Source organism: Pocillopora verrucosa, chromosome 12, assembly GCF_036669915.1.
Source record: "Pocillopora verrucosa isolate sample1 chromosome 12, ASM3666991v2, whole genome shotgun sequence".
NCBI classification, from domain to species: Eukaryota; Metazoa; Cnidaria; class Anthozoa; order Scleractinia; family Pocilloporidae; genus Pocillopora; species Pocillopora verrucosa.
In genome coordinates this window covers 3,635,798-3,649,984 of record NC_089323.1, presented here as the reverse complement: position 1 = coordinate 3,649,984, position 14,187 = coordinate 3,635,798, and the positions used below count along the sequence as shown (strand labels likewise).

Sequence of the window (14,187 nt, the reverse complement as noted above, 5' to 3'; positions counted from 1 at the left end):
AGTTTTAACCTTTTTCGTAGGTTGCACGGCTATATAATAAATAAGACATCATTAAATTCTGTAACTATTGAAAAGTGGGCAGAAATATCATAGGATAAGTTCCATCTTTGCATAGAATTTTAAAGGTAATTTGAAGTGCTGCGAAATACTGAAAAGATGAATAGATAAAGTCATGAAAATAAACTATGTTAGCCAAACAGTACGTTTTAATTTACAATATTGTCTGGGTTTCCTGACCACGTAACTTGAAAGTCTTATCAATTAAAAGCTTCAATATTAGCGGGGGAGGTTATTCAATTTTGTTTTTTCTCTATGAAGATGTCTTTTTATATCGATCATTCGCCCGTAAGAAAAGAAATAGGAAGAGAGAATCAAAAATACACTGAGAATTCAGAGGAAAACTTCTCAATTGCAACTGGCTAGTACCATTCTATTGCGTTAAAGTTAAGGTACTGAACCAAAACATTGTAAAGTAACATTTCCTTGTGCTACAACTACTATTTTTTGTCGGAATTTCAGCCGGCTTAAACTTTCACGTCAAAAAGTGGCAACAAAAAAAAAAAAAAAACGCATCTTGAATATATTTTTATTTTGATGTGAATGGCCGGTATCGTTTTCATTTTATTAATCAAAATTGTTCCTCGATATACTTTGAAATACTCCATTTTTGATCGATTTTATTATTCACAACAGTTAATTAACCTAAACCATATCGGCCATTCATCAGCAAGTTATTCGAACAGTACCGTATTGAAATGGTGGCAAATCTTATTAAATATATGTGGCAACTGACAGGCCTTTACTTTGATGCATGCTTTTTCTTATTTTTTTCTTTTTGTATGAACTACGTCTAATGGTTATAAAACACATTTTGTTACTTTATTATTTTTTATTGACTGTCGTAAACCAATGTTTACATGTTATTTTGTTTTGTTTCCAATACAGTTTTGTTTATTTAAAAAAAAAATATCGGCCATTTTACATTTAAAATATACACCTACATTATCTTTTTAAGCTTCAACTCTGAAACTAGTTCTTCGAATCACTTCACGTTAACTTGAATTCTAGTATGGGCGATCAAAATCCTCAATAGAATTCCTATTATACTACTAATTATAAGCTGAACAATACCAAAATAATTTTGAAAATGAACGTGACGATGTATATAGTATTAAGTAAAAATGTTTCAAATAACATTTCAATATCAACTCCTACGAATATAAATTCCCGCCATTATTTGTAGCCGGGGTGGGGGTTTAGTTGGGAGGATTTTGGCGCGGCCAAATGGTTTTCAGGGGCAACGGATGGGAGGGGGGGTAATGTCTTCCCAATACAGTGTAACGGGGCAACTACACGGAACTGACTACCAATGAGGGATCATTAGAACAATACTGAGCCGTAGAGGAGGGAATCAGGTAAATTTCATTGTGACACGACCAAAATCCTTCAATACCTCCTTTACCCACCGTCCTCTCACACACACCCACGCGCTCCCGCACCCACGCACCCATGCACACACGCACACACGCACCCACGCACACACTCAGAGGCGATAGACAATGACCGTCCCCTAAATCCGAGTCTGTAATCCGAAAAAAAAATGTTTTTCCTTAATTCGAATTAGTTGGTCCTTCATGAGAGTCAGTTACCACCTCCATCACCTCCACAACCTCCTGAGCTCCCACCGGCATCTGCTGACCCCCCTCCAAAACCAGGGTGGGTCGATTTCCAACCTGCGGTATGATGGAAAATTGGACTTCAATAAATTGACACACTTTGGCTCTTTTTATCATATTCTGGTATAAATGGAAAGTAAAAAAGTAAGAAATAGTTAAAAATCTTGATTTTCCTCTTGCCTATTTGAATGCCTTTTGCAAATCTCTGTGAACGTTTCGCATATTTTGCGTGACAGCGGTTATTTCATGTGTTTTCTTGGTACTTTTGCGCAGGTAATTGGCAATTGATGCCTTCATGGGTTTGATGCCTTCTTAGACCTCTCGCACGTTCGCATCGCTCGCCAGCTCAAATCTCGCGAGATTGTGACTGAGCACTAATGAGCGAGGAAATCCAATAAACTGACCAGCAGAGTAATCATATGAACCTGTGAACCCCCAGAGACCACTAATACTTTGCAGAGAAGGGAATACTTGGCCAGGGATTAAAAAATTCTAAATTGGTACCCTCTGCTTGCATGGATTCGACTAGATAGAAACGCCGTCTTAAGGCATAGAGCTGAGATAAGCTTTCAGTTTTTTTACTGTTACAAAATCAGAATACTGAGGTCATATTACATAGTAAAAAAAATTTTGAGGCACTTCTCGAGGGTCACAACATTATAACTGAAGAAAAGCGACCACTATTTCCCCCAGATGAAATGCTGGTTCGTTAGCAGATGCTATCAGAGCTAATTTTTACCTAGTAAAATTTGGCGAATTTGGTTTCGCAGTTTACGGAGCATTGAAACAACGGAAATGTAATTACCACTTGACTTTGGTTGCCGCCTGTCAAAGGAGGAAGAAAAAGTGGAACTTGTTCCCGATGGATAAATTACATTTAATGGAAATTGAGCAGTGGACATTCCAAGGGGTGGTTCCGCCTGTTCAATGTTTCCAGGTGGAATTGGATCTCGACCAAGGTCTTCGATGTACGAATACACCACCACGATGAAGTAGATCTTGAGGAGGAAATGAAAAATAGGATGGCGTGGTTTTTCTGAACCGATCATGGAACAAAGCTAATCAACAGCTATGAAATCTCGAATTACTAGCAATACTCAATTGAAAATTGCTCTAAGAGTGCAACAAAACTTACCGACAGCAGCCATTCAATGCCGTAGAGAAGCAAGAAGAATGCAAACTATGGCATAAATCATAAATCATGTTCAGTAATAAGTCCGTCGAAAATTTTCGTCTGACACACAATACAAATTTTTGTTTCAATTTACCCCTCTGATGACGATAATAAAAAATGCGATCAATCCAAAATTGAAGAAGAGCTCGAACATACTCCACCCAAGCCAAGGAAATGCCAAGCGCGAGTCACCCTGCGACGGAAAAGAACAACAACTATTTTTCGGCACTTTGAAAAACATAAACTTTTTTTTTTTTTGCAATTGTGTGGTAGATACCAATTAACAATTATTCCCCGAGCCCCGAATTATGAAGATGATAACACCGTAACTGATATTAACTAGGCCAGACTGAACTATTGATAAGTAATGCCTAATCAATGAAAAAAAAACCAAAGAAAACAGGAACAGTTAAATGAAATAAAACCAATGTTAATTCTGGCTGGCGTCGAAAAGCTAGCTCCGTCGCAAAATCTCACAGCTAGTTTTCACATTTCTAAAAGATGAATTATTATGACCCACTAAGACAAAGTTTTGTCACAATCTAAAATCTTCTCGAATAATTTTCAGTTATATACTTAATTTGTGTTCTTGTTACAGGACAATTGTAATGTTGGACTTACTGAGCAACTTGATCCCAGAAGTAACAGGTTCACCAAAAGTGAGATCACTTTGAATGCGAGGTTAACGTAACCCAGTGTGATGATCACTAAAGAGATGAGCGTTAGACAAGAAAAATCAATCAATCAATCAATCAATCAATCAATCAATGCATGGAAGATGGAAGATAGAGGATGTTCAATGGCTGCTTGTGGATACAAATACATTCACCCTGTTGTATTGGTTCGTGCAGGATAGCACTTAGTAGTACAGTCCCTTCGTCAAATCAAATGTTTTGTCTCCGGAATCATTGTCAATGGATTATTTTAACGAACGAACATCCAAAGTCGTTCTCTACTTTAGAGAACTTTTTATTTCCTTCGAATCCACCGTGGGTAAAAAAGTCTTTTGTGTTGGGAAATAACTAAAAAACCCCTCAACCTTTCTTAGCCGTGCATGGCACGAATTTAATCAGGAGTGCCAAACTGAGACTATTCTCAAACCTGTCAGACTTGCTCTCCTGCAAGCTCAATTGAGCTTTTTGAAAGATTTGATGAGACAAAAGCAAGGCCGGGAAGGTACATCTCCCATAAAGTATGCTGAACATTTCCATAAAACGCGGGTTGAACGTCACTTTTACGGTGCTAATTTCACGGAAGATCGCAGCAAGATCGCAATGGTAAAATGTATATTACACATTGAATAATCTTTCAACAGCAGACAATTTCATCCTAAACATGTGTTCTTCCTAGAATATTTACGAAACAAGACAAAAGTAAGATGTAATACCTAGAAAAAGCTTTTTGCTGAAAGGCGAATTTTGGCTGAATTCATCGGCGTTTTTTTCCAGATGCTTGTAAACTTTAATGTTATGACTTTGTTGATAAATTGAATATGCTGATACAATCTGTAATATAAATACGGAAGGAATTAGGAATCAGGTTTAAAATAAATTGAACTACTTGACATATTAAACTAATTCTTCTTCCCTCAGACACTCCCGAGGATCTTTTGTTCACTTGCAAATGCAACATGTAATTTAAAAACAGAAAAGAAAAGAATTAAAAAACCACAGAACACAGTCTAAGCAAACCAAACTGCTTGAATTATTATTTTTTGACTTAGTAAACGTTAAGAAGCTTACAGTTGCTCGTTCTGAAATGCCAGAATACGCAAATGCCTTGGCACTGAAAATATAATTTGTACGGTTAGCAACACCAGGATCGTTTTTGAACAGACAGAAACTATGCACTAAAACCTACAGAAATTTTTTAAGAGATGGAACGAACTTTCGCGCAGTTAATCTTCGCTTTAGTTATTTTCTGCGGAACTAAAAGTTAGCAGTTTCTTCAAAATCGCGCCGAAAATCTTGAAATCAGGTTGTTCACTAAGGTATGAAAGCAGAGGGATAATTCAGAGTTTTATGTAATTAATCTTTGTTAAAACTTACTAGGCCGAAGATTCCGAGAATCATAACACCTGTTCGTAGACTGCACCCGCAGCAACAAGTTTTCACCAAAACTGCCATTGTACAAGTCGTAGTTACTCTTCTGAATGTCAAACTCGACTGAGGTCAGATGTTAATGTTGATGCTTTAAAGCCTTACACAATTGAGCAGATCCGTTTTTAAAAATTCCTCTTAGTAATTTTCCTAGCATCATGGTGGTTCACTACCAATGTTGACAAATTTCCGTTGTCAAAACATACGAATAAAAGGTCATAAAATCACGAGCGTTAAGTAATTTCCATAAATCAAGGTCAGTAAAAAACCAGCCAAGATTATGTCACCATCGCTTTATTCAAGCTATGCAAAATTTTCTGTAGAAGCTTTCCAAATGATTTTCTACGAACTTCATTTCACAAGCGGTTAAATTTTATTTTTGTAGTTAAAAAAAGTATTTTGTATAAAATGCGTAGTCGAAATAAGTAAATTTTAGTACATAACACATCACGCGTAACTGCAAATAAATTTGAATAAAAAGAGGAAAAAATATTTTGTCTCCGCCGGGAACCGAATTACGTGAGCGAGTGAACGTAGCCCTTTTTTTTTTTTCGTGTCTATACTGTGAAAGACAGCCTCTGGAAAGATATTTGCGTTGTTTCTTTCAATCGTACGACCAGGTAAAACTGAATTTTAGTAGTGGTGGTGAAGACCATCATTATGACAAGTTTCTATTTTCATGCGCACGACATCACAGTAAAGTTTAAAACGTGACAAAAGTTTTTTTTTTCCTTTCGTGTCTAATATTGCTATTGCTTTAATTCAGTAAGTTATTTTACTTTACGTAGGTATGAAAAGCAAAATTCCGCCTCATCATTGAGTTTCAGGTAGTCACAGCACGTTTCATCAAATGACGTCTAGTGGAAACTAAGAAAAAGAATAGTTCTAGATAATTCAGTTCGTTCCTTAATACAAGCCATTGTTTTAAACGACGCAACAAAAGGTTGGCCTTGACTCATAGTCATTTATTTCCTTCGGAAAAACAACCAGCTTTTATTCAACAGTTAAGCCTGTCCATAAATTATGAAAGCTTGAAATCTCGTTGATCAACAATTGATCAACAATTTGGAAACCTATGAAGACTCAGTGTGATTGGTTATCAACTAAAACAAGAAAAAGAGGGATTCGTGACAAAATCGCATTGCCTGGAGCTAATCAGATTGCAAGGATCAACGGTGATAAAAAAAAATATGTAATAAATTATAATGATGGAATGAGTGGAGTGTAACTTGGTCGGAAAGAATATGTTTAAGTTTAAATTCGAACCAGCGCGCAGCAAGAGTTGGATTCGAAATCTCACGTATTCAGCAACGTAATTTCAGACCAGAATTTTTAGTCCATTGCATCAATTTTAAAATCGCACAATTTCCAAGATGTTTGTACAGTTGCAATATTTCCTTTTTTTCTTGCGGCCGGTTTAAAAAAATGGAACCCAAGGAAGATGCAATTTGAACCCCCCAAATAAAAACATTCCCATTAGGAATATATCGCACTGCAAAGGGCGAATCAGAAGACAAGGATCATTATTGATTTCAAAATATGAAGTGTATTGATAAAGAGGAACGCCGTAGAAAAATTTGACAGTGGTTTCGAACTTCAGAGCACTGTGTTAATCTCGAGTACGTCAATGTTTCCCTTGCCCACCGACGAACTAGCGTCGCTCGCACTTTCCCGCGGGCGAAGAAACAAATGCCAAAGCGCTAAAAATAATGACCTGCTCACCTCACTAAACTATGTAAATTAACTCTAGATGCTGATTGGTACTAAAAAAAAAAAGTTAGGAAAGATTGAAAAATGGGCCGTTGGGAAAGAAACATTCCTGAAAGTTGATTTTTCAGCAATTCAACTCTGGGGGGAAAAAGCAAACATATCGTTACAGAATAAAGGGGTAAGTTTCTAAAGAAACTGTGGTGCTGCGTCGGTGGGAGAGTATAGCAGGTAATTTAGTGTTAACAACTGGGTTGAAAACGTAAATTAGCCACCGTAAAGGGTAAAAAAGCTGACGTTTCGAGCATTAGCCCTTCGTCAATCGCTCCGACGAAGGGCTAACGCTCGAAACGTCAGCTTTTTTACCCTTTACAGTGGCTAATTTACGTTTTCAACCCAGTTGTTAACACTAAATTACCTGCTATATCGTTACAGAAATTGAAGTTTTACAATGACATTTGAACTTCTGACAGCCTTAACATCAGGATAGAAACAGTAGGAAGGAAAAGCTTTATTTATTGCTGCAACGGCATAATACTCGTAGGAATTGCTTCTTATCTTATGAAATAACTCTCCGTATGCATGATGGGAATAAAAACCAGTCATTTTTAGGCCAATTAAGACGCAGTCTCTCTAAAAGCGGTCCGGTGCGTTTCGGGTCAAAAAATCGATTTCTTTCAAACTTTGCCCAGGTATCTACCTTAGTTTAAAAGTAATCGAATCCACCTTGGTTTATGCAGATATAGCAAAATATTTTTTTCCTTAGTGAAAATTGCTGCCGCATTCAATAACTAGTTTTTATTGCTTTTTTAGAGGGCACGGTAACGAATCCTGCAATCTGATTGGTTCTTTACCCGGTCAGTATTTTCCTATCTCTGCCCACGGGCCACGGTAACGCTTTCGTGAATCGCCGAGTACATCCCAACTTTCGTTGTCATTTTTCATAAATATACCTCGTTTTCCGGCTGGGCAGTATTTTAAAGCAAACAAGTCGGTCACTACCTCAAGCCGATAAATAACTTATGAATCCTCTCTTTTCTCTCTCTCAAATCACTTTGGTTGACAGAAAAATATTGGTTTCAGAATGAATTTGTATAAACAATAGTGTCATTACGTTGGTTGACAAGCGGCCTAAAAACTGTCTGCAATTAATTTTAATCGTTCACAAAAAGTACCCAGAAAGTTAAAACGTGAGGTATTTGGTTACAGTTAAACTGAACGATGGAACTTTCATTCATTTAATATCTGAATTTTCTCGAGAAAATTGTTTGTAAAGAAAGAGCGAGCAAAGTTTTAATTTAAGTCCTACAACAAATATAGGCTCCCGGTGAGTCTTTCCAATTCCGTTCAATTTGGACATTTGTACCGTAAATTACACAACAGAAACTGAAGGAATTTTTTGGGAAAAGGCCGCATTAAATTCCCTTGTGTCTCGTTGGAGTGTGCCGTTCGAATTTAGTTTTTGTGAAGGAAAGACCAGATTTACACACGCTATTGCAGCAAACAAACGAGCAAACTCTCACAACTTCAAAACAAAAAAAATTGAATTTACTCACAATTACTTTCCTCGCCGTTTACTTAATGAACAGAGGTAAATCTTCGTACATGAATGAATCGTCGATGAGAGTGAATAATACTTTCCGTTAGATCATTGACTGATTTTGAAGAAAACATTGTCGTGACAGTCCTTGCCAAACTAGTTCCGTTGTTTTTCAAATGCTCTTATGCTTTTTTTTTCTTACGCGCTCTCTAATTGACAGGTGTCAGATTGTGACAGATACTTGTAAAAATAATGTTTCAAAGTTTGTTTGGAAGCCTTTTAAATCGCCTTCATCGTTACGGAAAAGAAAATGTTTCGCCGAGGCATCTCTCTTTAATTTGCTTCACCTCTATTTTAACTACCATTTACTCGCTCAAAAATTGTTCAGTTTATGGAAGATCTTTGCGTATTTACAGCCCTAAATCATTCGGGTTCTTTCGGAAAGAATTTCGTCAAGTTTAAAAACAATAAATATGTTATTTACCGGCTAAGGGTCGGTCCGTATGGTGAAAAACTGTGACCTCGGTCTTGAAAATGCTGCCCTCGGCCTACGGCCTCGGGCAGTATTTTCAAGACCTCGGTCACAGTTTTTCACCATACGGACCTCCCAGCCGGCAAATAACATATATTTAACACCACCGAATATCAAATATAGTAAATATTGCCGAGCTCAGCTTTTCACAAAATTCTAGTTCGAGGATTTTGTTTCGCTTCGCATATTTAGATTAACCCTTTATGAGAAAGAAGCACATAATTTTTTTTTTTTTTTTTTTTTTTAAACCGTTTTTTTCGTTGCAATTTTTTTGTGACACCTAGTTTGACGCTACCGCCATGATCGGAAATATGCAACATTTTATCTCGGCTCAGCACAAACTTCCAACAATTTATCGAGCTATCGTGTTAAACACTCAAAGAGAAATTCCATATCTATGCGCGCCCATTTATCATTCTCTATATATCCGATTAAAAAATTTTATAAATCGTGATTCTTAAAAAAATTAACCTAAAATACTTTAATTGTTAAATTTAATTGACACTGAGTAACATTGATGTGCAAAATTTCAGTAACACTCGTGATAGTGATACTTTTGTTTTGGATAAACAAGTGACACAGCCAAATCACTCAATCTGTTCTAAAATTGTGCAACACTACTGACGACATTAACACCAACAATAACATCAACGATAGCGTGCTAGTTTGTAATCAGTTGTGGTTTTTTTTTTTTCCAAAAAATCCTAATGATTAGGTACCAATCGAGTCCATCCATTTGAACTTCCAGCCAAGCATCAGCTCACTTTGGACTGGAAATTATTTTCCTCAACTTAACTCGATCAATAAACCGCTGAGAGACTGATCATGCAATTACCGTGCTTGTAATTGAGTTAAGTCGTTGATGACATGCTCCAAACTTTTATTAAGCGTCTGTTTTGTGGTAGGCAATCTGAGCCGGCGATGTATGACGATGTGCTGGTCAGCAGCTTCTCTTCATTGACGCCTATTAAATATAAGTTATATTACTAAGTATATAATTTGATGCAGACCCTTGCAATACCTTATTCGCAGTTCGGGTTTGTTGCATGCATTTCAAGATCAAGAGAACATAATTGTCAATGTTTTCTTGGAGAGAAAGATTGTTTTGTCCATACTCATATACAGTTTTACACTCACACTTCCACTTTTATTTTTCATTTTCTTCATATTACAAGATATTCCTTTGACCCGCGGATAGCAAATGCTAATCAAGAAGGGTAAGATTTGTTTATTTATTTATTTTTCTTTTTTACTAACTTAATTTAATTACACTGGAAGTAAAACGGAAATGAAGAAATATAACATAAAAGGACAAAACGAAATAAAGAAGATATTCGCGAATTTGAAAGTAATATCTTTCCAGAGTGCTGTCACGAGGTCCGAATTGGGAAACAAAATGTGCTTGCTAACAAGGTCTATTCTGGCAAGGAAAGACAAAAAAACGTATATTCGAGCCTGAAAATTGTCCGACCTACAAGTGCTGTTATTGTCCTACTCTGTTTGTCCTACTATGTTTGCAAAAAAAAAAAAAAAAAAACAGACCTTACGTCAAATAATTCTAATTTAAATTTCGGATTAAAATTTCATTCCAAATAATTGTGACCGCAATGAATGGTCCTTTCTGAGAGTCTCAAAAACAGAAAAACACATATTAAAAAAAAATGTAAAGTAAAAATCTTGAATATTCCAATATTTTGGTATTTCAGTGGGCATGTCCGCTATTCAGTATTAAAGGCTTTAATGAATCAAACTTTTCGATCCATTTTTGCAATTCATAACCATAAATCAATCCGTTTTGGCTTCTCAGCGTTCATGATCGGGTAACTTTAACTTTAAAACACGAAGACAATGTGAAAAATGAATTTAAGATTTCAACCAGTTGCCGTTCGAATAAGACTGAGAGAAATGAAATGAGGATGAATACAAAAATTGGCTTTCTAAGGGTCTGATGGTTTAGATAAGTAACATTTTGCACCTGTCATAGTTCCTTTTATAAATTCTGATCAGATGCAACACGAACTGAGAAAACACCTGAAGTATGTTTTCAAATAACGAAACGAAACGTTAAATATTTTTTAAAAATTTCTCGACATCTACGGTTATTGATTAATTTTCAGTAGTCAATTAAATGTGTTCGGAATTATAACTGTTTTCAATTTATTTCAATATTGTTTTTCGTGCGGCATGAACATTGTGCGGCAGTTTTAATTTTGCGGATGGAGAGAATTTGTGCCTTTTAGGCAAAAAAGTAAATCCGTCTCTAAATGACTGACAGTTTCATTAGTAAAACATCAGCCTGATGACGGATGTTCGACTGAAAGGACAGAAAGGAAGGAAGGAAGGAGGAAGGAAATAGATAATTTTCGTTTTTATTACTTCCTTCTGCCATCTTCTCTATAGTTTTACAAAGAGGAGGTAACTGAACAGCTGCTAGGCGATTAGTCAATAGATGTTTCGGGTAAGTTCGAAAACAAGGATTGTGCTTCGGATACTTGCAATTGATTCACTTTTGTAGTTTCTCATTTGGCTGAAGATAACAGACTTTCGAAATGTTATTTTGAACGCGATTTTTCAGCGGGAACGTCATTTTGCGGATCGACAAGTATCCTTAAAATCGATTTAGGGTTATACTGTTTCGGGCCAATTCCTATTTTTTTTTTTTTCATCCATAGAGAGGTTTTTTTAAAAAATCATAAATTAACAGATGTCTTTATCCTTGAATTTTTTTTCAGCTCTTATTTAAAGTGCGTTCTTGAATGAAATTTATCAGCCACAGAGACATAGGGTTTATTGATGCAAATCATACCCTCAAAATTTCAAGATAGGTGTATGTGTATAAGTATGTTATCGCCTCGACGGACAGTTCGTTCAACCACAGGCGGCCCAAGCTCCAGCTGTGAGATGATCATCTTACGCAATAACGGTCATGGCGGAATTATAAGAGTTTGTATGGGAATATTTACGAGCGCTCTAAAGAATAAAAAAATACGTCAAATTCTCAAAAAAAATACCTCACCTCGCTTCCACAGCGTAGTGCTTGTTATCTGACCGCTTACTTTGATGAAAAGAGCCCATTTGAGCGAGTTGTTCATTTCGAGGTTTTCAACGCACACGAAATCGAAATCGAACACATAAGACTAACAAAATTTACAAATGCAATTTGTGGTCTTTGAAAAAATTAACAAGTGCTTGTTTATTCCAAATTGCACGTAAAAAATCATGAGATTTCGTGTTAATAATATACATGGAAAAATACGAGATGGCTTATCATAATTAAGTATAAGCAAAGCGCGCACATCAAGTGTAAAGATAATTTATTCAAACCGTGCGTTCGGTCAAAACAACTGCGTACGATCAAAACAATAATATGCAATGATATCTTCACATCTTTCAGGTGCAAAAAAAGTTCAAAGTTTGGCTAAAAAGTCGGTGCGCGAATCACTTTCGATGAAATGGAATCGTCGTTTCCGAGGTTTAACTATGTTTGCTTTTAATTTCGGCGTTGGATCGCTCGAGTAAAGTGTTTGGCTGGGTCGGCTCGTAATTTTTCGATTTCCTTAGCAATTCCCTTCTCTAAACACCACTTTTCTAAACCGACAACCAAACAGAAGTGCTTTTTACAGTGTTTTCGTTGTTTGAGCTGTTTTTCAGCTGCGGTGGCGAAAGAAAACCTACATTAAAAACGCCGGCCATTGTTTCGCTCGCAAATTTTCAAATTTTCAAATGTTTAAATTTTGTTGCGGGATGTCTGCTATTCAAAATTAAAGTCTTTCATGAATTAATTTATCAAAAAATAACAAACTAACAGATGTCTTCAGCTTTGAAAGTTTCAAAATTTATCAGCCAGAGAGACACCTTTTATGGGGTTGATTTATGCAAGGCATACTCTCTAAATTCCTAGAAAGGTGTTCCCAGCAGTTCCAGAAAATCGTAGCGAAAGAAGGGAAACCGTTTTAAGAGCTGCACAATGATTACAGCTACAATTTCAACAGAGGGTGGAAAACAGATGGAAATATATCAGGTGTTGCCATGTTCCCCCTCCTCGGTAGTTGGGTCACAACAACAATCGATTACTTTCTCAGCAGTTAACATTTTCCTCTCCATCGCAACATTTGTTGGAAATTTTCTAATCCTTGTTGCCCTTAACAAAGAATCTTTCCTTCATCCACCGTCCAAACTCTTGTATCGTTGTCTGGCTACAGCTGATCTGTTGGTGGGTGTTGTTAACCAGCCTCTCATTGCTACTTATTGGATTTCCTTGATTAACGAACACTGGAGTCTTTGTCGATACGCAAGGGGTGCAGTCTTCATATCAAGTATTGCACTATGCGGGGTATCTTTGTTGACGTTGACGGCCATAAGCGTGGACAGACTTCTCGCTCTGTTGTTAGGAATAAAATACAGACAAATAGTAACTCTAAAGCGCACATTTATCATTACAGCTACTTTTTGGATTTTACCCGTCGCCACTGGATCATTTTCCATTTCTCATTCTCGAATAACGACTTGGTATTGTATTATACTTATACCGTCATGCTCAGTGATCTCAGTCGCCTCGTACACAAAGATTTTTCGCGTTCTAAGACATCGTCAGTCTCAAGTACATGGTCATGTTCAACAACAGCCGAGTCAAACAACTGCTCTAAACGTGGCAAGATACCGAAAGGCAGTGAGCAGTGCACTGTGGGTGCAGTTAGCATTAGTTGTTTGTTTTATACCAAAACTTACGACGCTGCTGCTTGTGATGTATAGCAAAACTTATTCTTCAAATGTAGTCGTTATCGATGGAATTGCCTATACTTTAATGTATTTTAACTCCACTTTGAACCCGTTTCTTTACTGCTGGAAAATCAAAGAAGTGAGGGAAGCAGTAAAGCAGACAATCCGACAAGCACTTTGCTTTCCATGGAGTTAGATATAATTTCTCGGAGTCGTCAGACTTGCATTAATCAGGCGTAATTTGAAGGGACAGAGAAAAAAAGATAGAATGAAACAAACACGATTTTTCAGCATCTACTGTGTTCTAGAAGCTTTAGTGTTTGCGTATTTATGCTGATAAATATCACATAAAAACAGAGTACCATTGTTTATTATTCTAACCCCGACGGTAGAAAGAAAAATTGAAAGGCAGAATACATATCAACCAGATGCCGAGAGATGCTATCTGTTTGACTTTCCTCAGATATACTGTATGGCGGGGCCTCTGCAAACTCACTGCTTGTTTTCTTCCCAAATCATAAAGCTGTCTTCTTGAAATTGATTTTGTAAGCCATATAATAACAACGCGCTATTGTACGAAAGAAAATTTGAAGAGCAAGAAAAAATAAGATAACATTGACATATATTGAACAAATTAAAAGGAAAATTCGAAACGAATAGTCGGTACACATCAAGTTAGGATGCGGAAAAAGAGAAATGCGGAATTTAAAGGGTATTTTCTCGTGTTATTATATGTTTGC

At 36.6% G+C, this 14,187-nt stretch overlaps 2 protein-coding genes across 2 annotated transcripts; one reads left to right on the top strand and one right to left on the bottom strand.

Moving 5' to 3' along the window:
* Positions 1-591: 591 nt before the first annotated feature.
* On the bottom strand, positions 592-5,069 carry LOC131777889 (uncharacterized). The gene is made up of 7 exons (XM_066159241.1): positions 4,899-5,069; positions 4,238-4,355; positions 3,472-3,557; positions 2,945-3,043; positions 2,812-2,856; positions 2,482-2,674; positions 592-1,733 (listed from the first exon to the last, which is right to left on the bottom strand). The coding sequence occupies exons 1-7, from the start codon at positions 4,974-4,976 to the stop codon at positions 1,642-1,644; spliced, it is 711 nt and encodes a 236-aa protein (XP_066015338.1). The 5' UTR covers positions 4,977-5,069; the 3' UTR covers positions 592-1,641.
* A 7,587-nt stretch (positions 5,070-12,656) lies between these two features.
* On the top strand, positions 12,657-14,187 carry LOC131777891 (adenosine receptor A3-like). Its single transcript, XM_059094253.2, has one exon. The coding sequence runs from the start codon at positions 12,696-12,698 to the stop codon at positions 13,641-13,643; it is 948 nt and encodes a 315-aa protein (XP_058950236.1). The 5' UTR covers positions 12,657-12,695; the 3' UTR covers positions 13,644-14,187.